Source organism: Atractosteus spatula, chromosome 3 (genome assembly GCF_055471065.1).
Source record: "Atractosteus spatula isolate fAtrSpa1 chromosome 3, fAtrSpa1.hap1, whole genome shotgun sequence".
In the NCBI taxonomy this organism is placed as follows: domain Eukaryota; kingdom Metazoa; phylum Chordata; class Actinopteri; order Semionotiformes; family Lepisosteidae; genus Atractosteus; species Atractosteus spatula.
This window is the reverse complement of record NC_142708.1, coordinates 9,061,399-9,076,869: the sequence shown is the minus strand read 5'-3', so window position 1 is coordinate 9,076,869 and position 15,471 is coordinate 9,061,399. Positions and strand designations below refer to the sequence as shown.

At 40.9% G+C, this 15,471-nt stretch overlaps 1 protein-coding gene across 2 annotated transcripts; it reads right to left on the bottom strand.

The window, feature by feature from the left end:
• Nucleotides 1-1,349: 1,349 nt before the first annotated feature.
• On the bottom strand, nt 1,350-15,364 carry rad17 (RAD17 checkpoint clamp loader component). 2 transcript variants are annotated; one of them, XM_088910815.1, is made up of 17 exons: nt 15,225-15,364; nt 14,346-14,444; nt 13,935-14,183; nt 13,469-13,552; nt 12,782-12,941; nt 12,105-12,241; nt 11,034-11,086; nt 10,478-10,603; nt 8,839-8,908; nt 8,335-8,446; nt 7,270-7,467; nt 6,473-6,558; nt 5,537-5,683; nt 5,037-5,183; nt 4,243-4,363; nt 2,987-3,044; nt 1,350-1,985 (listed from the first exon to the last, which is right to left on the bottom strand). In XM_088910815.1, the coding sequence occupies exons 2-17, from the start codon at nt 14,385-14,387 to the stop codon at nt 1,757-1,759; spliced, it is 2,019 nt and encodes a 672-aa protein (XP_088766941.1). In that variant the 5' UTR covers nt 14,388-14,444; nt 15,225-15,364; the 3' UTR covers nt 1,350-1,756. The 2 variants fall into 2 exon arrangements, with proteins under 2 accessions (XP_088766941.1, XP_088766942.1); XM_088910816.1 differs by having other exon boundaries at nt 1,843-1,985; nt 2,987-3,039.
• Nucleotides 15,365-15,471: the final 107 nt, after the last annotated feature.

Genomic DNA, 15,471 nt, shown 5'->3' with positions numbered 1-15,471 from the left:
AACAAAATTGGTATATCCCGCTTAGAAGATTCACTATATGGTTCGCTAAACCTTATTGAATAATCGATCTTTGTGGAATTTGTCATTTTTATGGTCATTACCACATTTCATCACCATCTCATTATTAAAGTTAAGAAAGTATCTCCCATCTGCTGCTGGCTATTAGCGTGAACATATGCCTCATCATTTCAAGTACAGAATAGCACTGATGTCCCTTTATCTCACGGAACAGATGCAGATTCAGTTCATTTGCTGCTGTGTATGGAGATTGTATGGAACTGCCTTTAAGTTACTTGTCCAACAGTAGAACTGCTGATTCTCAGAGATGTTATACAGACCTTTGATTACAGGATCACTTTCTTAAATTCCACCAACTGCTCCAGTTTAAGACATATTCATTCCATTTAAGATTTTATCATTTGACATGGATTTTCTAACAATTACAGCTGAGATCAAATCATTCACTTCCATGACTGCACTAGAAAACATCACCCAGATCCTCAATGTTTGACAGGTCAGAAAGAAAAGAGTTAATGTCCCACTACAACATGTCTTTTAAGAACATTTTAGTTAGTTAGGATTAACTAACACAAAAAAGCACTTAAAGCACAATGTGAGATATGTAGCAGAGAGTATTCAGATTCAATTCAGTCCTTGTCTCATAGAGCACAGTAGCAATACAATACAGTGTGCAGCACGTTCTCACCAAGGTGACAAGTAGGACTACTGGCAAAGACAAAGCAATTCAGATAAAAATACCCAGTTGTTTAAAATACAAAAAATAATAATTACCCTCAGAACAATAGAACAACAGTGATACAATGGACAAACTCAAAACAAACTCAAGAAGACATGACACTCTGGCCACACACTAGTGCTATGAGTGTCTGTACCAGCACGGGAACCATTTGTAACACCTCCTCTCATCAAGCATTTATACACCAAGCCAAGTAAATAATTCACATTTACTGTAGAAGATGATTACTTACACACTGTTCATGAAAATTAGGTGGCTTTCCCTGTATAAAAGAAAATCTCAATCATTTTCAGGAAGACTGGCAAATTTAATTCATACTTGAATTCAGCAGTCTATCGTGCAACTTGATTTCTCATGGAAACAAGAAAACCAGTAGTACACACATAAAGCAAGGCAACTTGTACAAGTAAGGCAGAATGACTACGTTTTCATCTGTAGTGAGAGGCAAAACCCACCACAGTGGGTTATCCTTAACTGTTTCATTTTTAACCAGCTCATGGGATGCTTTTAACTGAATGACCTGGAAAATGTCAATATTTAAAGAGTAAGAAAATTGGCTAATAAAAAGCTGCACTGCGGCACAGGGAAAAAAGGTTATTTTCTTTACTGTCAACATATTTTTTTACAGAATATCAGTTTAGTTCTTTCGAAAGTACTGAACATTGGCTTGTTACAGTGTGACTGCTCAAAATCTATACATTTCTACAACAAAGAAAAGCAGATACAACATCTGGCAAAAAGTGCTCAGAAAACATAAAAAACTCCCACAAATATAAATATCTGTCCTCACAAGTCTCAGAATTTAAAGAATGTAAGAGTCTGTGTTTCAGGACTCTGAAAGAAGTGTCTTCAAGGCATTCTGTACAAGTTCTCCTGTGTGCATTTTCCTCCAAAATTCAAGTTAGCCACAGGAGCTGAAGACAAAATCAAACGTCAGAAAAAGAGCATCTTTAACAGGTGAAACTGTGAAGTAAAATATCTTTGTGCGCGGCGCAGGGTTCAGTCACTGTCATACTCTTCTATCACCAACTCCTCCTCCTTCTCGAGGGGGTCTTGTGCAGTGATGGGCTCGGGCTGGCTGCCCATCAGGTCACTCCAGCCCGGACTGAGAGCCGGGCCATCCTCGGGAGGTTCACAGGCAGAGGAGGAAGCAGCTGTAGGCTCCTCTTCCTCACTGTCCAGGTCTAGGATCCCTGGGTCTTTATCAGTCAGAGCTTCGAGTCTTAACCTGCATGACCCCACACAAGCACAACAGTGACAAAGTGCACCTGCTTCAATGAACAACACAAGAACTCAGCAAACTATATTCTACCAATGTGCTATGTACAGCTGTGAGTACTGCAGACAGAACCAGCAAAAAAGAGAAACTATGTTATACCCAAGGTTTCAATGCTGCAAATCTTGTTAAGCACTTATACCTTGTGTATAATGAAAATCTTCTTTTCAATAATTTGTAGACTGCAGTTGAAAAAAAAAACTTATAACTTGTAAACTTGTAAGCTTAGTAATGACTCAACAACGAACCCCTTTCATAAAGCGTTACATATAAAACATGAATAATGAGTGACATGGTGGCTAGGACAGCCGGAATGTCTGTATCGTCCCTGTGTGCCTGTGCGTTCAGGGATGGTCTGGACCGTCCAGGGTGTAGTGTCTCCTTGCGCCCCAGGTTTGTCGGCTGGGCTACAGGTTTGTCTCTCTTCCCAACAATAGGCCATGCTCCGACAGTGAGTGGACTGGTGATGTGTTTTATAGCACATACAAAGTAATGTACAGACCTAAAGGCAGAAGATATAGCTTAAATCCATACAGGACAAGCTATAGTTTGTTAACACCCCTTTTGACAAGCATCACACTTCAATCATCTATTGAAAAGCACAATGGGATCAGTAATAACCAAGTAATCAGGACCTCAGCATAACTCAGTATGATACAAGTATAATTATCCTACAGCATATAGTCCCTTTTCACCACACTGGGGCATTGCTAATGGGAAATATTGGTCCAGTAGGAAACGAGCCACCTACTGGTCCACCAATACCACTTGTAGTAGCCATGTGACTTTACACAAAAGTACACAAAACTTCAGAGAGGTGCCATATTATCCTTCCAGAGCTACAGTACCCGTTAGCTTAGGACCCAAAGTGCAGTCATCCCTTTTCCCATTGCATCTTTCAAATAAAACCGCTATTGTGGTTACTTTATAGCCAATACAAATGCTGCACATACCTTCCAGGATACTTCTTCAGAGGAAGTTTCCCCACATCCTGGATGAAGGCAATCTGAGCTGTTCAAAGAGGAAGAACACCATTTGTGTCCCTGTTAGCATTGGAGCTCATACCAATAAAAGAGGGAACCAGGTTCAAACTCTTTCCAGCAGGTGTCAGGAAAGAGCTATTATGCTTCCGTCCGTGTTACTGTGAGTCAGGGGCCAGCAGAAGCACAAAGTGTAATGACAGGGGACAGGCAGCTGAAACAGCAATGTGCCAATGTGACATTTGATCAAATCAAAAGATTTACACCAGATAAATACCTTGGCTCAACATTTCTGCCAAGGAGGCCCAGTTATTATGTATTTAGTTTTGGCTTCGACTGCAGGATAGTCATCAAGGCTGCAGCAGCAGCACTCTAAGAATTCGTAAGAGTTTGTTCAACCACAACACCCTGCAACATACTGCAGCCTGCCGTACCTGAGCCCGAGTTCATTTTCCCACAGCATTCTTTTCTGTGGAATACCTCCCATAAAGCCTTGAGCTCCAAAGTATTTTCATTGATGCATCAGTTTTGAAATATTAGAAAGTATTTTCATATATGCAAATATCCTATGTTATTTCTTTCCGAATATACCATTCAAGCCTTTATAACGTATTTGAAAGCCAATAAGATCTTTTTTAAATATTCAGAATATGTATGGTAAGAGTCCTGAAAAATAAACTTTTATTTCTTATTATTTTGTGAATTTATGTCTTGCTTTACATTTTATTCTACATGTTAGTATTCGAAGGGATTATAACAAGAGTTGCTCCCTGACACACCTTACGTGTACAACATCTCTCCTAGCCGGTGTCAGAATATGTAGTTCATCCATTCCAACTGGTAACTTGTCCTTTACTATTACGATTTTCACATACCAGTACTATGCAAATTTAAAAATGTTGTTACATCTCTGACTCAGAGATGCAGCCGATAATGACCTTATTTCCATGAGATTTTCATGTGGTACTGCTTTTTCCTCAAAAATAGATGCCGAACTGGGTGTGACGTAATAACAGAAAAGCGCAACCAAAAATCATCAAAACTTTGTTATACAGCAAAACACGAGTTGCAAAAAATACAAGAAGGAAACAATATACTGTACGTGTAATCCAACATCACACAGCTTTTTTTTTTAATTCACCAGAAATGCTTCTCAAAGCCTGATGTATGCCAGTTTTCTCACCCTGTTGTGAAGCTCACTGTAACGAAAAGCACACTAACAGTCATACCTTGGTTTCGCATAGGATTGGTCAGCTGAGCAAGATAAGGCAGGAGCTCGGTCTGAAGGCTCACTGGGGTCAGGCAGAAACTCACAAAGAGGGCCTGAGCTGCCTGGCAGTTCTCACGGTACTGAAATACAAGAAGGGACACCTAATAACTCCTGATGAAGCCTTTTGCACAAGAAGAACTAAACAAAAAGCAAGCGTACATATATTGAAAACGCATACAGTGCCGTGAAAAAGTATTTGCTTCCTGTCCGATTGTCTGCATATCTGCACATTTCTCACAGCAAAATTGGTCAGATCTTTCTGTGAGTTGTAGTAGTATATAGAGGAGAGTCTGAGAGAACCACATTTTGGTGCTTCTTTCATTTAGTGTGCAAGGTAATCAAACATGCAATCTTCAGGTGTGAAAGAGTTATTGCACCTCTTAGTGAACTCAACCCAAGTAAAGGGATAATTAGGGTCAGCTGTTTGAATACTTTGGTTAACAATCAAGCCCGATTTAGGCCAGCCCTGTCCAATATAAATCTGACTTAGTTTAGCCCCTACCATCAGAATTAAATTGTCAGCACACAGAGGTTCTCGAGGCACATCATAAAGACATTTCTGAAAACCAAACGTTGTTGATGTCCATCTGCATGCAAGTCTGCTTACCTCATCTTCAATACATTTTTGTTCCATTTTTAATTCTACATTTAACTACCCTCATGGTATATAGCATTTTGCAACATTTAGCATAGGGAACTCAACAAACCTCTCACTCGCTGGCAGTGCGGTGCAGGGGACAGACTGTACCGTACCTTTTTACTGATGAGCAGCCAGTGTGGCTTGTGCAGTGGCTTGAAGCCCACTCCTGTCTGAGAGCTGGCGAACGCTCTGGATCTGTTCGAGTGGATCATCCCTCTGGTGGCCACGGAAGAGCCATACTCCCTCATGGTGGACTGAGACTAGAAACCAAACGGCGTGGAGATGGTTAGCACACCAACACGCTCTCTTCTTACAGCACTTTGATCTTTAGCATTAGCTGTTTGAAACATCCATTTTTAATTAATTTATCATGCTATGATGAACAAAGCAATTGTGTCTAATTTTTAAAATATTTTCTGAATATTTCCCCAAGTAAAAATGACAAGTTTGTATTTTACCCATCCCTGCCCCATGATTTGGGCTCTATTGTTAATTCAATTTCAGTCATCTACCCCCTGTGCTACACAGTAACCCTGGCCAATCAAAGGATGTGGTATGATCTATCTGTAGACAATATGGCCTCACGGGCGCAGGCACAAAGAGGGCTCTTTACACTCCACTCTGCTGAGAGGAAGTCAGCATCTGAGAGGTATTCACTGGCTCGAGCCACGTCTTCAATCTCGGTGAAAAACTCCACGTAGTTCTGCTGCAAATACAGGTTGAAAAGCTCCCCGGACATGTGTGACTTCTCCACCACCATCTGCAGGGGGGAAAAAAAAGCCTGAAGTAAAACTCAGCGATTTGTCTTTATTTCAGTCTCACCGAGAGCCATCACAAACCCAGTCTCCCAGGAGATCTCTCCTGGGCGAGGGGAAGGAGCTGGGAATGTGTGAGGGTTATCCTGCTCCGAGCCGACAGTACCTCACCGTGTAATACTCAGCTGTTCACTCAAGACCATCCAAGCCAAACATCAGAAACCTTACAAACGAGAGGAGGCCATGCAGCCATCTCACCGGCTGGTTGCTAGTATCTTAATAATCTCAGAATTCCAGCCTTGGCTTTCTTTCATAATGGACACCACAAAGCCGTCTGCAACCCCTGACTTAAAGAGTTGTTTCCAGACTCACAAAATCCTCTGCGTATTTACGACGTCGAAGCATCTCATCTTTGGTCATAAATGGCCACATCCATGGCCAATTTTATCTCAGGCTCCCAGCGTTACTGCTGGCCTTGCAAAAACATGGGGATGCCTTGGGCTACTTGGACATGCCCTTCAGGACGACGCCCACCTGGATTCAACCCCCACATAATCTTCTCTGTTCCAGGTTGAATTATATTATGAAATGAATTGACACATTTTTTAAAATTTAATATTATACACTGAATAAAAGTCAGACTGCCCATTTATTGTATCAATTAAAACCGACAAATCTGATTTTAAAACAACTGATGAGATGTGGAGCAGAGGAATGGGGCCACGGTCTAGAACACAAGGAAACGACAATATTGTCCTGCAGGCTCCTGGCTGTCCATACGCAGTGGCTCCTACCTCTGGATCCACGAGCAGCGCGTCTCTTTGGTGTTCCGTCAGGTGGGCTGGCAGGCCTGGCACCTCGGGCTCCACGTGGGGCTCGCCTGGCAATCACGCACACCGTCGCTGTTAGCACACGCTCAAACCACAGTGCAGGCAGACCTGCTGCTCCCAGCAAACCACTTCCCACCGTGGGATTTGGAAGGGAATCGTGGCGGAAACGTCATGATTTTCACTGTGTGACTCCGCGTTCCCTGAATGTATAAATATTTCGCGCTTCAGCAGCAGCTTCACCAGAAACCGCGTGCAGCTCCAGGACTCTTCCAGTGGAGTGTGTTCACACATTCTTACATCTTCTCTCCCCATCAGCCATGCTGTACTCTGTGTTATGTGGACATGTATGGTTACAGTGAAAAAAAGAAGAAAGAGAACACAACGTTTCGGCCGTGGACACACCTGAAGAAGGCTCCACGGCCGAAACGTTGTGTTCTCTTTCTTCTTTTTTTCAGCATGGAATAAACCTATTACTTGTTCCTTTGCAGCCTACGCATGCTGACGCAGCTACCCACATATATGGTTATGCCAGTGCCATCAAAAATATTTCACACTGTACAGGTTGCTTTTGGAGCTGCTGAGCGAAACTCAGGCTGCAAGACTGGCGTAAGTCGTAGGTCATACACCGACATTTAAAAAGCACTTTCTTTACTTGTAGCCTTAATTCATTAGAACTTGAATTGCCAAGCCAGGCTGTTATAAAGAGGTGCTCAGTATCAAACCTTATTCAAATCCGTCTATGTGGGCAGGTCTTTACTTACGTTTACAATGCAGTATCTTCCCCAGGGCTCGGAAGAGGAAAAGGGATGCGTCTTTGCCACCGACAGCCTGTTCCGCGTCCTGTTTTCCGGGCAGTTTGGAGGACTTGCCCTTGCTTCTCCCCTTGGAGCCACCCCTGTTTGCTAACTTTGAAGACTTGCCTTTCTTCAAAGGCCAAAGGCTGCTTTCCAGCGTGCTGTCTAGAAACAAAATTCACTCCATGCTATTTCCTTCGATATCCCATAGAATTCAGAGATTCTATTTTTACAACATTCTAAAAGAGCAAAATGTTCAAAACGTAAAGAAATGATTCAATTTTATGTGCAATGTCTTACAAAACATTGCTTAAGTGCTTTAATAAAAAAAGTTTTAAAAAAGGTGAAACTGCAGTCTCTTCTTTTTCTACCCAGCCAATTTTGAAGAGGCTGTTGGTTATTAACCTGGCTTACTGAGCCACCCCTGTGGGCACAGTACTCTGACATGGTGACCTATTAGAGCCATTCATCAGAAGACACAATGCCAGCATCACATAGAGCATAGTACACCTCTACTGCTGTCATCCCAGAGCAACCCAAACACACCCTGGCTGATTGCAGCTCACTCACCCTCAGAGGTGTAAGCCCCATTTGGGGAGCCCTGGCTACAGTCACATAATACAACAATAATAATAATAATAACAACCGTTATTTTATATAGCACCTTTAAAGGTGGCTTCTTAAAGCGTTTTACAAATGCTGTAAACACAGCCTTTTTGGAGGATGCACAATCATGTCCAGCAATAAAAAACACTGGAACTCCTAAATAAAAAGGAAATGTGCGCATGGGCTTGCCGACAGTGTACTCTTTATATCAAACTGAGAGTGCTAGTCATTATCAAAGTGAAAATGAAATCTGGCATTTGAACACTGCAACATCTCCGATATCTCTGGCAGATATTTATGTCATAATAAGAGCCTGACCCTCTAATGAAATATAAAACTGTTTGCGATATACAGTATATTTGTGGTTATGAGAATGGTTTTCCCAGTAGGAGAGTGGAACGGCTGCTCTCAGCTCAGGGAACTCACCTGCGAGGCTGGAGAACTGCAGGCTGTTGATGGCACTCCTGATGTCCCCGGAGCTCCCTGAGCACAGCAGCTCCAGGCACGCCTTATCCGGAACTCGGATCTTCCCACCACTCTGGAATCACACAGCAGCTACTGCTCCGTTCAGGAAGCACGGCCCTCCCTTCCCTCTCACTCACACCAGTGACGTATTGTTTAGATTATGGAAATTTAACTAATGAAGCAATTGCATGAACAAAAAACAAATGGAATCCCTAAATGCAATTTATGAGGCTGTATAGTCAGCTTACGTGTTCGCTCTTCCCAATCCAAATGAAAACAATATAACTGGAAAAATTAAGATACATTAAATAAACGCTCCTGTTCAGATCACATGCAAATAAATTCATTTAACTGAAGTAACAGCATCCCATGACGATTTTTTGTTTTCAGGGGTCTAGTTATAATTATTCCACAACTGTGGTCTGTCTGTCTGAAATTCCAAGTCTTTAAGAAGTGAGAACTTACCCTGCTTGCTTCCTGGGACACTATTCGACTCAGCACCTTCAGCAGACTGGTGGGAGCCACAGGGTTAAAACTAAAATTTCAACAAATAAAAGAAAATTCATTTCAATGGGATCACAAAGTAAGAACATACCTGTTGTTTTATAACACTGAGTACTCGATGCTGCAATGTCACCTCGGCAGCATACTGCTGGAAATAAATCATATTTCATGCTATTCAAAACATAATCTGTGATTGGAAAACCCTGTGTATATATACATACATATATTTTATAGCAAGCATCTAAAGAAACTTATTTTTAGAATAAGTATATAGACTTTATGACATGGGTTTTGGCATAATTTTGATTACACTACAATTATTAAAGATCAGTTAATCGACTGACTGCACCGTAACTCGCAATTTGGGGTGATCACACCCTGCAATTTCTCACCTGGCGAGACATTATAGCCTCACACAGTCCATTCAAGGAGGCCACAATCTGGGAGGCCACATGTCACTACGCATCACCCTGATTGATGGGGGTGTGACCATATGACCAGGCGTGTTTAGTTGCTACCGAAATCCATTTTAAGTCATCGGTGCTGATCTGACTGAATGATGCTGCATTGATCAACTCCTGGGACCTTACTTGCTCTCCCTATCAACATCCCAGCAGGACAACAGACATCGTCATGCTGCGTAGAATACAATGGCTTTCTTGCACTATGTGAATGGGACTTTTGTGCCTACTTGCCAGGCTTGGGCTGCACTGAATATTTTAAGAATGACCATGGCCAATGCGTGGCATCTAAGGCTCAGAGACCGGTGATCGCACACACGTTTGTCTAGGATCCACAAGACCACATCAGCAATTTGGTATAAAGTATAAAGTGCAAGTTTCAGATGTACAGTATGCCCTCTGTTGATCAATCCTATTGCTGACAAATGTTCATCAGCACAATAAATCAACATATATTATCAACAATAATAATAAACTGAATTGTATATAGCACCTTTAATGTGGTTTCCCAAAGCAGTTTACAGTAAGAAAAAAGCACACAATGAGAGGTGACAACAAAACTACAAATTGTCAATAAGGGTTAGGAATATAGTAAAGAGGTAGACACAGAACCAGTTAAATAAAAGCCCTTCTAAAGAAGGTTTTGAGTCTTCATTTGAAAGTGCTCAGGGAAGGTGACTCTCCAATATCCTTGGGGATAGAATTCCAGAGCTTTGGGGCACAGCAGGAGAAGGCCTTATCGCCCATAGAGTGAAGATGGGCTTGGAGGACAGACAGACATAACAAACATGTGTTATGTTTTTTTTCAATTAAATACACTTGCTACAAATAAGTCTGTCACTTTCATCATAATCTTTTTGGTGCGGTTGAGAGAATGTCTTGCTTAGTACACAAAACTATGTCAAATGACAGACTGCTTAACATCAAAGCATTAGTTTAAAGATTTGTACAATATTACAGACATTGGAAAAAAAGCAGCTGCTGTTCTACATGCAATATCATCTGCTACTAAAATAAATGTTTTTGTCACATCCATGTATAAATATGGCATACCACCGAGACCTGATTCCAGAGATTGCTCAAGAAAGGCAGCACACTCACAAAGCAGATGTTTAATGTTGCCGTGCTGTAATTTTTACCTAATATTGCATATGTTAAGTTCATCCTGGATGTCCTTTGGAAAGAGCAGTCGTGCGTTGCCATCTCCACTCAGACTGTCTGAGATTATGAAGATCAGAGGACACCTGCCCGTCCTGACAAACCTCCTGATCACACAAACAGACATGTCCAGTCACAACCACGTTCGCTAAAGCGAATCATTGCCTCAGAAAAGGTTCAGATTACTTCAAGACAAAGGGAAAACAACAGTTGAGCCTGATAAGACAGAAATTAAGTGGAAATGTGATGAATTAACATCCTAAATCATTTATACTAACTTATAACATCACTTAAAATAAATGCACTAATACTAAAAATCTCTCTAAATCAAAACTTCTCTGTATCTGGATACAGGAGGAACTTATTTAATTTGTAAGATTAAATTTTAAATGTATAAAACAATGTAAAATAACTATTAACAGCCAAAAATCATCAGCATAATATAGTGTATGCATACAATGTTGTGGCGACTATAAAACTAGCTAAACAGTTCCTGTCTAGGCTGTGTTTGAATCATCTTAAGCATTTTCATCTTACCTCAAGATATCATGTAGTAGAGATGGCTGCCTATAAAACTGATTAGGCAGGTCCTGTTTAGGAGAGAGAAAAGGTCTTGCTGAAAGGAACTTCTTTTTCTTCTATAACCCCAGGTTTTAGTTGGTTTTACACTCACGTTTCACTACTTTGGAGGAAAACTCACTCAGGAGAGTGAGGATACCAACTGCCTTGTTAGTATGCTTATTTTGCACAAAGCAAACCACAGCTGGGCACAAGTTCATGCATTTTAATATACAGGGAGTTCTCAATTTACAAAGTATATGTAATGTACTGTATGCATTCCTGAAACATGTCAAGTGAAATCAATAACACGTAAGTTAAAAAAGAATTCCCCGCAAGAGCTTAGATACACAGGGGTGAAGCATTCTGGATACTCTCCCAAGCAGAGGGCTGAAGTCCCAAATGAAAAGAACCACATGCATTTATGTAAAATGTATATAGTGGCAGCACAGTGGCGCATTGCTGCGTCACAGCGCTGGGGCCCTGGATTGAATTCCAGATCTGGGGTGCTATCTGTGTGGAGCTTGCATGTTCTTCCCATGTTCTCATGGGTTGCCTCCCACAGTCCAAAGACATACTGGTAGGATAATTGGCTTCTAGGAAACTTCGTCCTGGTGTGAGTGTATTTGTGGCTGTGTGCTCTCCTATGAACTAGTGTCCCATTCGGGGAGTACCCTGCCTGGCATCCGCTGCTTGCCAGGATAGGCTCCAGCTCCCCCAGGACCCTGATGTTTATATAGTTGCATATTTTTTTCATTTTAAACTAAATGTTTGGTAATGCTTATCAATGTCATGTAAAATCTGAAGGGAAGATCATTATTGGGATTATTAGTGGTAGGTGGTGAACAGTGTGGAAAGTGCAAGAGTTCTGTTGCTAGGAATGCAACTTGCTTTCACAAACATCTTCAGTTTCTCATCTGAACACAATCTTCTTACCACCTCACTAGTAAAAAGTGGTCACAGACCACCGAAAAATAGAGTTAAGGGTCACCATTATAAACCGGCAGCATGCAAGGTACCCCTTCTTTGGCGATTATTGTTTTTACTTACCTCTACAAGGATAACTTTCTTTCCTGCATCTGTATCATCTCCAACCATCTGCAGGCAGTTGTATTTGTTCGCTCTCAAGAGGAACTCCTGGAACACCGCAGACTGAGAGCCGCTGTAGAAACTATTGAAACTCGACTCTGTGAACACAAACAAAAACAGTATAATAGAAAAACAAATACTTGCATTACAAAAGATAACTGACACAATTAAATGCAGACTAGCAGCTGTTCTGGAGGATGCCTGAATGTGTATTTCTGTGTTCTCTTCTAAAGATGGCATACCACAAGAAATCTGGTAACTAGAATTCTGCAGATTGCACAGTTGGGCAGGTCCTGAAAAAGCACACCCTGAGTCTCATGTAGGCATCATGTTTGCCATTCATTGATGCATTAATACTAGATCTTACATTACATAAAGCTGAAATAACTCATCCCTCTATCAAATTATGAAACAGCATTAGTTGTGTTGGTTGCTTGGACATAATGTAAGTAAAGAAAAAGAGATGCTGGAACCAAACTGATTAATTGCACAAAAATATTACATTGAGTGCTTGAACTTACGGCAAGCTATTTTTGTATTGTTTCCCCCTCCTTTAATATAAAACAAATCAAATAAATAATATCTTATGTTTTCCAGCAGTTTTTAAAGTACTTTAAAGCTTCTCTGGTCACACTCACTAGGGTCAAAGGCCTGTTTGAAGTCCTCTGTTCCATACTGAGAGCTGGTAGTGGGGTTGATCCACTCCTGAACTTGAATGCCGTGCTCCTTTGCTAACACCTGGATGGTGGCAGTCTTCCCACAGCCTGAAGGCCCAGTCATCAGCAGTATAGAGCCACCCTGTACAGACAGAAAACAGAAATCCATAGAGTAAAAACATCTATCAATAAGAGACAGCATGATGAGTAAAGTTTTTCAGAAGGAAAGAATTTCAAAACTGTTCAGGCTGGAGTCTGTTCAACTCTATTCCCACCATGGTCCTGTATTATTATTAATGTATAGCACCTTTCATAAAACATCATTTCAATGACCTTTAAAAATGAATAGGAACTTACAGATGAGTATTATATGCTAAAGCATGAAAATGAGTTTTAAGACAGGAATTTAAAGAGCTAAATGACTTTCAAGATCTGATACGGGCTAAAAGACCATTCCACAGACTTGGAGTAACAGTACACAACACACAGTGTCCCAGAGTTCAGAGCCTCACTTTAGAAACTAGAGCACGAAACTCTTGGAACACAAAGCTTATAAGCTCAACCCTTACTTCAGCTTCATTTTTTATATCCTGCAAATTATGTAATCTACATGCTCTCTGCAGTGCAGGTAAAATATTAGAAAGCATTGTAACAGATACTTTGCTATACCTCCTTTAAATGCTTGTGGCCAACATGTGATTTTAACCAGTTTTCAACTTCTTCAGTCTTCTTCTTGTGAACGGCAAGTTCACCCTAGAATGATAACAAAACAAGGCAAAATATATAAACTATCTTAGCGTGTTTTTACGCTCTCTGAAATTCCTAAAACAAGGAAAAGGTATCTGACACAGTACTGGTAGGGTGACAAATTATTTCTCTGACAGACAAAAACTAAGAAGAGAATACATTATACACAGAACTGAAAACTAAGAACACAATACAGCAGGAACAGCTGAGCATAACAGTGAAAGAGAGCTGTGCTTCAAAAGAAATAAAAAGAACAGCTCCTTTAAGGCAGCAGACATTGAATTTCTACAAGAGGCTTTAAGACCACAATCAGACTTGGAAAAGGTGACAGGCTGACATCACCGTGTACTTTCCAGAGCACTGCTGACGGTTCAGGTGTGTCCAGTACCTGAGTCCGGGGCGAGTGCCGGTCCACCCAGGGGTCATGCTGGTTCTGGCTGAGGGGGTCTCTGCCCAGCTGCTCGGGAATGGGAGCTGCTGCCCTCTTCTTTGATGTCCGTTTGCTGCTGGTGTCTCCAGCGAATGACTGGGCCCTGCTGTTCTGATTTCCAGGGTTCACTTGCTTGTTTGAGGGAACTGCAGTTACACTCGCTCCTCCAAATAGGTCACCGAAGGATGGCTGCACCCAGCTTGTTATCTACATGAGACAGTATGAACAGATGAGCTTTACACAGCTACCCAGCAAATCTCACAGGAAAACGCGGCATGGATAAAGAACAAAATATACGAAGAAAATCAATTAATATGTTATTTAGAGATATGATGTTAGAGGTTGCTTTTAAAATGGCAGGAAACTCACCTTGGGATCAGATGCCTTTCCGCCGAGAGAAAGTTTTGACATTATCAGCTTTGGTAATTCCCATTCGTACACAGAGCTCTATCACAATGCAAAAAGAACCTGTAAAAGAGTCACATTATTTAAAAAATCAAAAAGCTTTATTCGTTAATACAGATACTGTAAGATAACATGCGTCATAAACCAATTAGTAAACAGAAAATTATATTTTCTCGTACGTCATGACAGAGCGTTTGTTTAAATGGCAATGGACGAATAATTAAAGAAACTCCATTATAAACCCATGCAGAAATCAAAAAGTTCTTAAATTTAGCGTCGATGGGCTGCTTACTAATGATTAGTTTCGTACATCTATCTTTGGAGCTCGTCTTCACATGTTCAAGTCTCATATTACACAAAGAAGGTAACAACATCACGCATATTATAAGGTTTGCAGATTGGATATTACTTTGACATATTTCAGGGTTTACAAGCTGGCAAGTTTTGAAGAAAATGCAAGTGGTTTTTATTTTTTAACAGAACTAATAATGGAGATTGAATGATATTCAGGATCACTAACGAACAGAGACGCATTTCCTGTACTGGCAACTCTAAACTACCCTTATTCAAGCTAAGCATGAATAAGACAAGAAACTAACCAGTTTCATCATGATCTCGAAACAGATGGGCAGATAGCAGATATTTTTTTAATCAAAAACTACTAAGAAAAAAACAATTATCTACTATCTCTTTAAGAGAATACAGTAACCTCACCGAATCACTTAAATGTTCATCATTCATATTCAAAGACTTGAAATATTTCATCATGAAATTCAAATTTTCAGCCCAGAGGAAAATCAATTTCAACAGATGCGAAAGCTTCAGACCGTACAAAGAACGTACCTTAGCGATATCCGGAAGAGCACTCGTTAAATTTGCATAGTTCTTTTCCCCTGTATTTGACTTTCTCATTTAATGTTACTATTTAAAACAAATGAGGTGATGGGCAACTTAACGTTCATGTTTGAAAACTCTTTCCCTTTAACAGATATTGGCTAACAACAAGGTCCTCCGTGATAGGGGGCACACCGTGATGACGTCATATGACGCCCTTAGTACTGCCTATTCCTCGATAAAAATCCGCCGCTGA

What these genes read in the sequence shown, in the direction of transcription:
- rad17 (XM_088910815.1), bottom strand. Translation starts at nt 14,387, where the DNA reads ATGTCAAAACTTTCTCTCGGCGGAAAGGCATCTGATCCCAAG. An exon ending in TGTCCCAGGAAGCAAGCAGG is followed by an intron (nt 8,447 to 8,838) that starts GTAAGTTCTCAC and finishes GTGTGATTCCAG; the next exon opens with AGTGGTGGGAAGATCCGAGT. An exon ending in CTGAAGAAGTATCCTGGAAG is followed by an intron (nt 1,986 to 2,986) that starts GTATGTGCAGCA and finishes GGGGTCATGCAG; the next exon opens with GTTAAGACTCGAAGCTCTGA.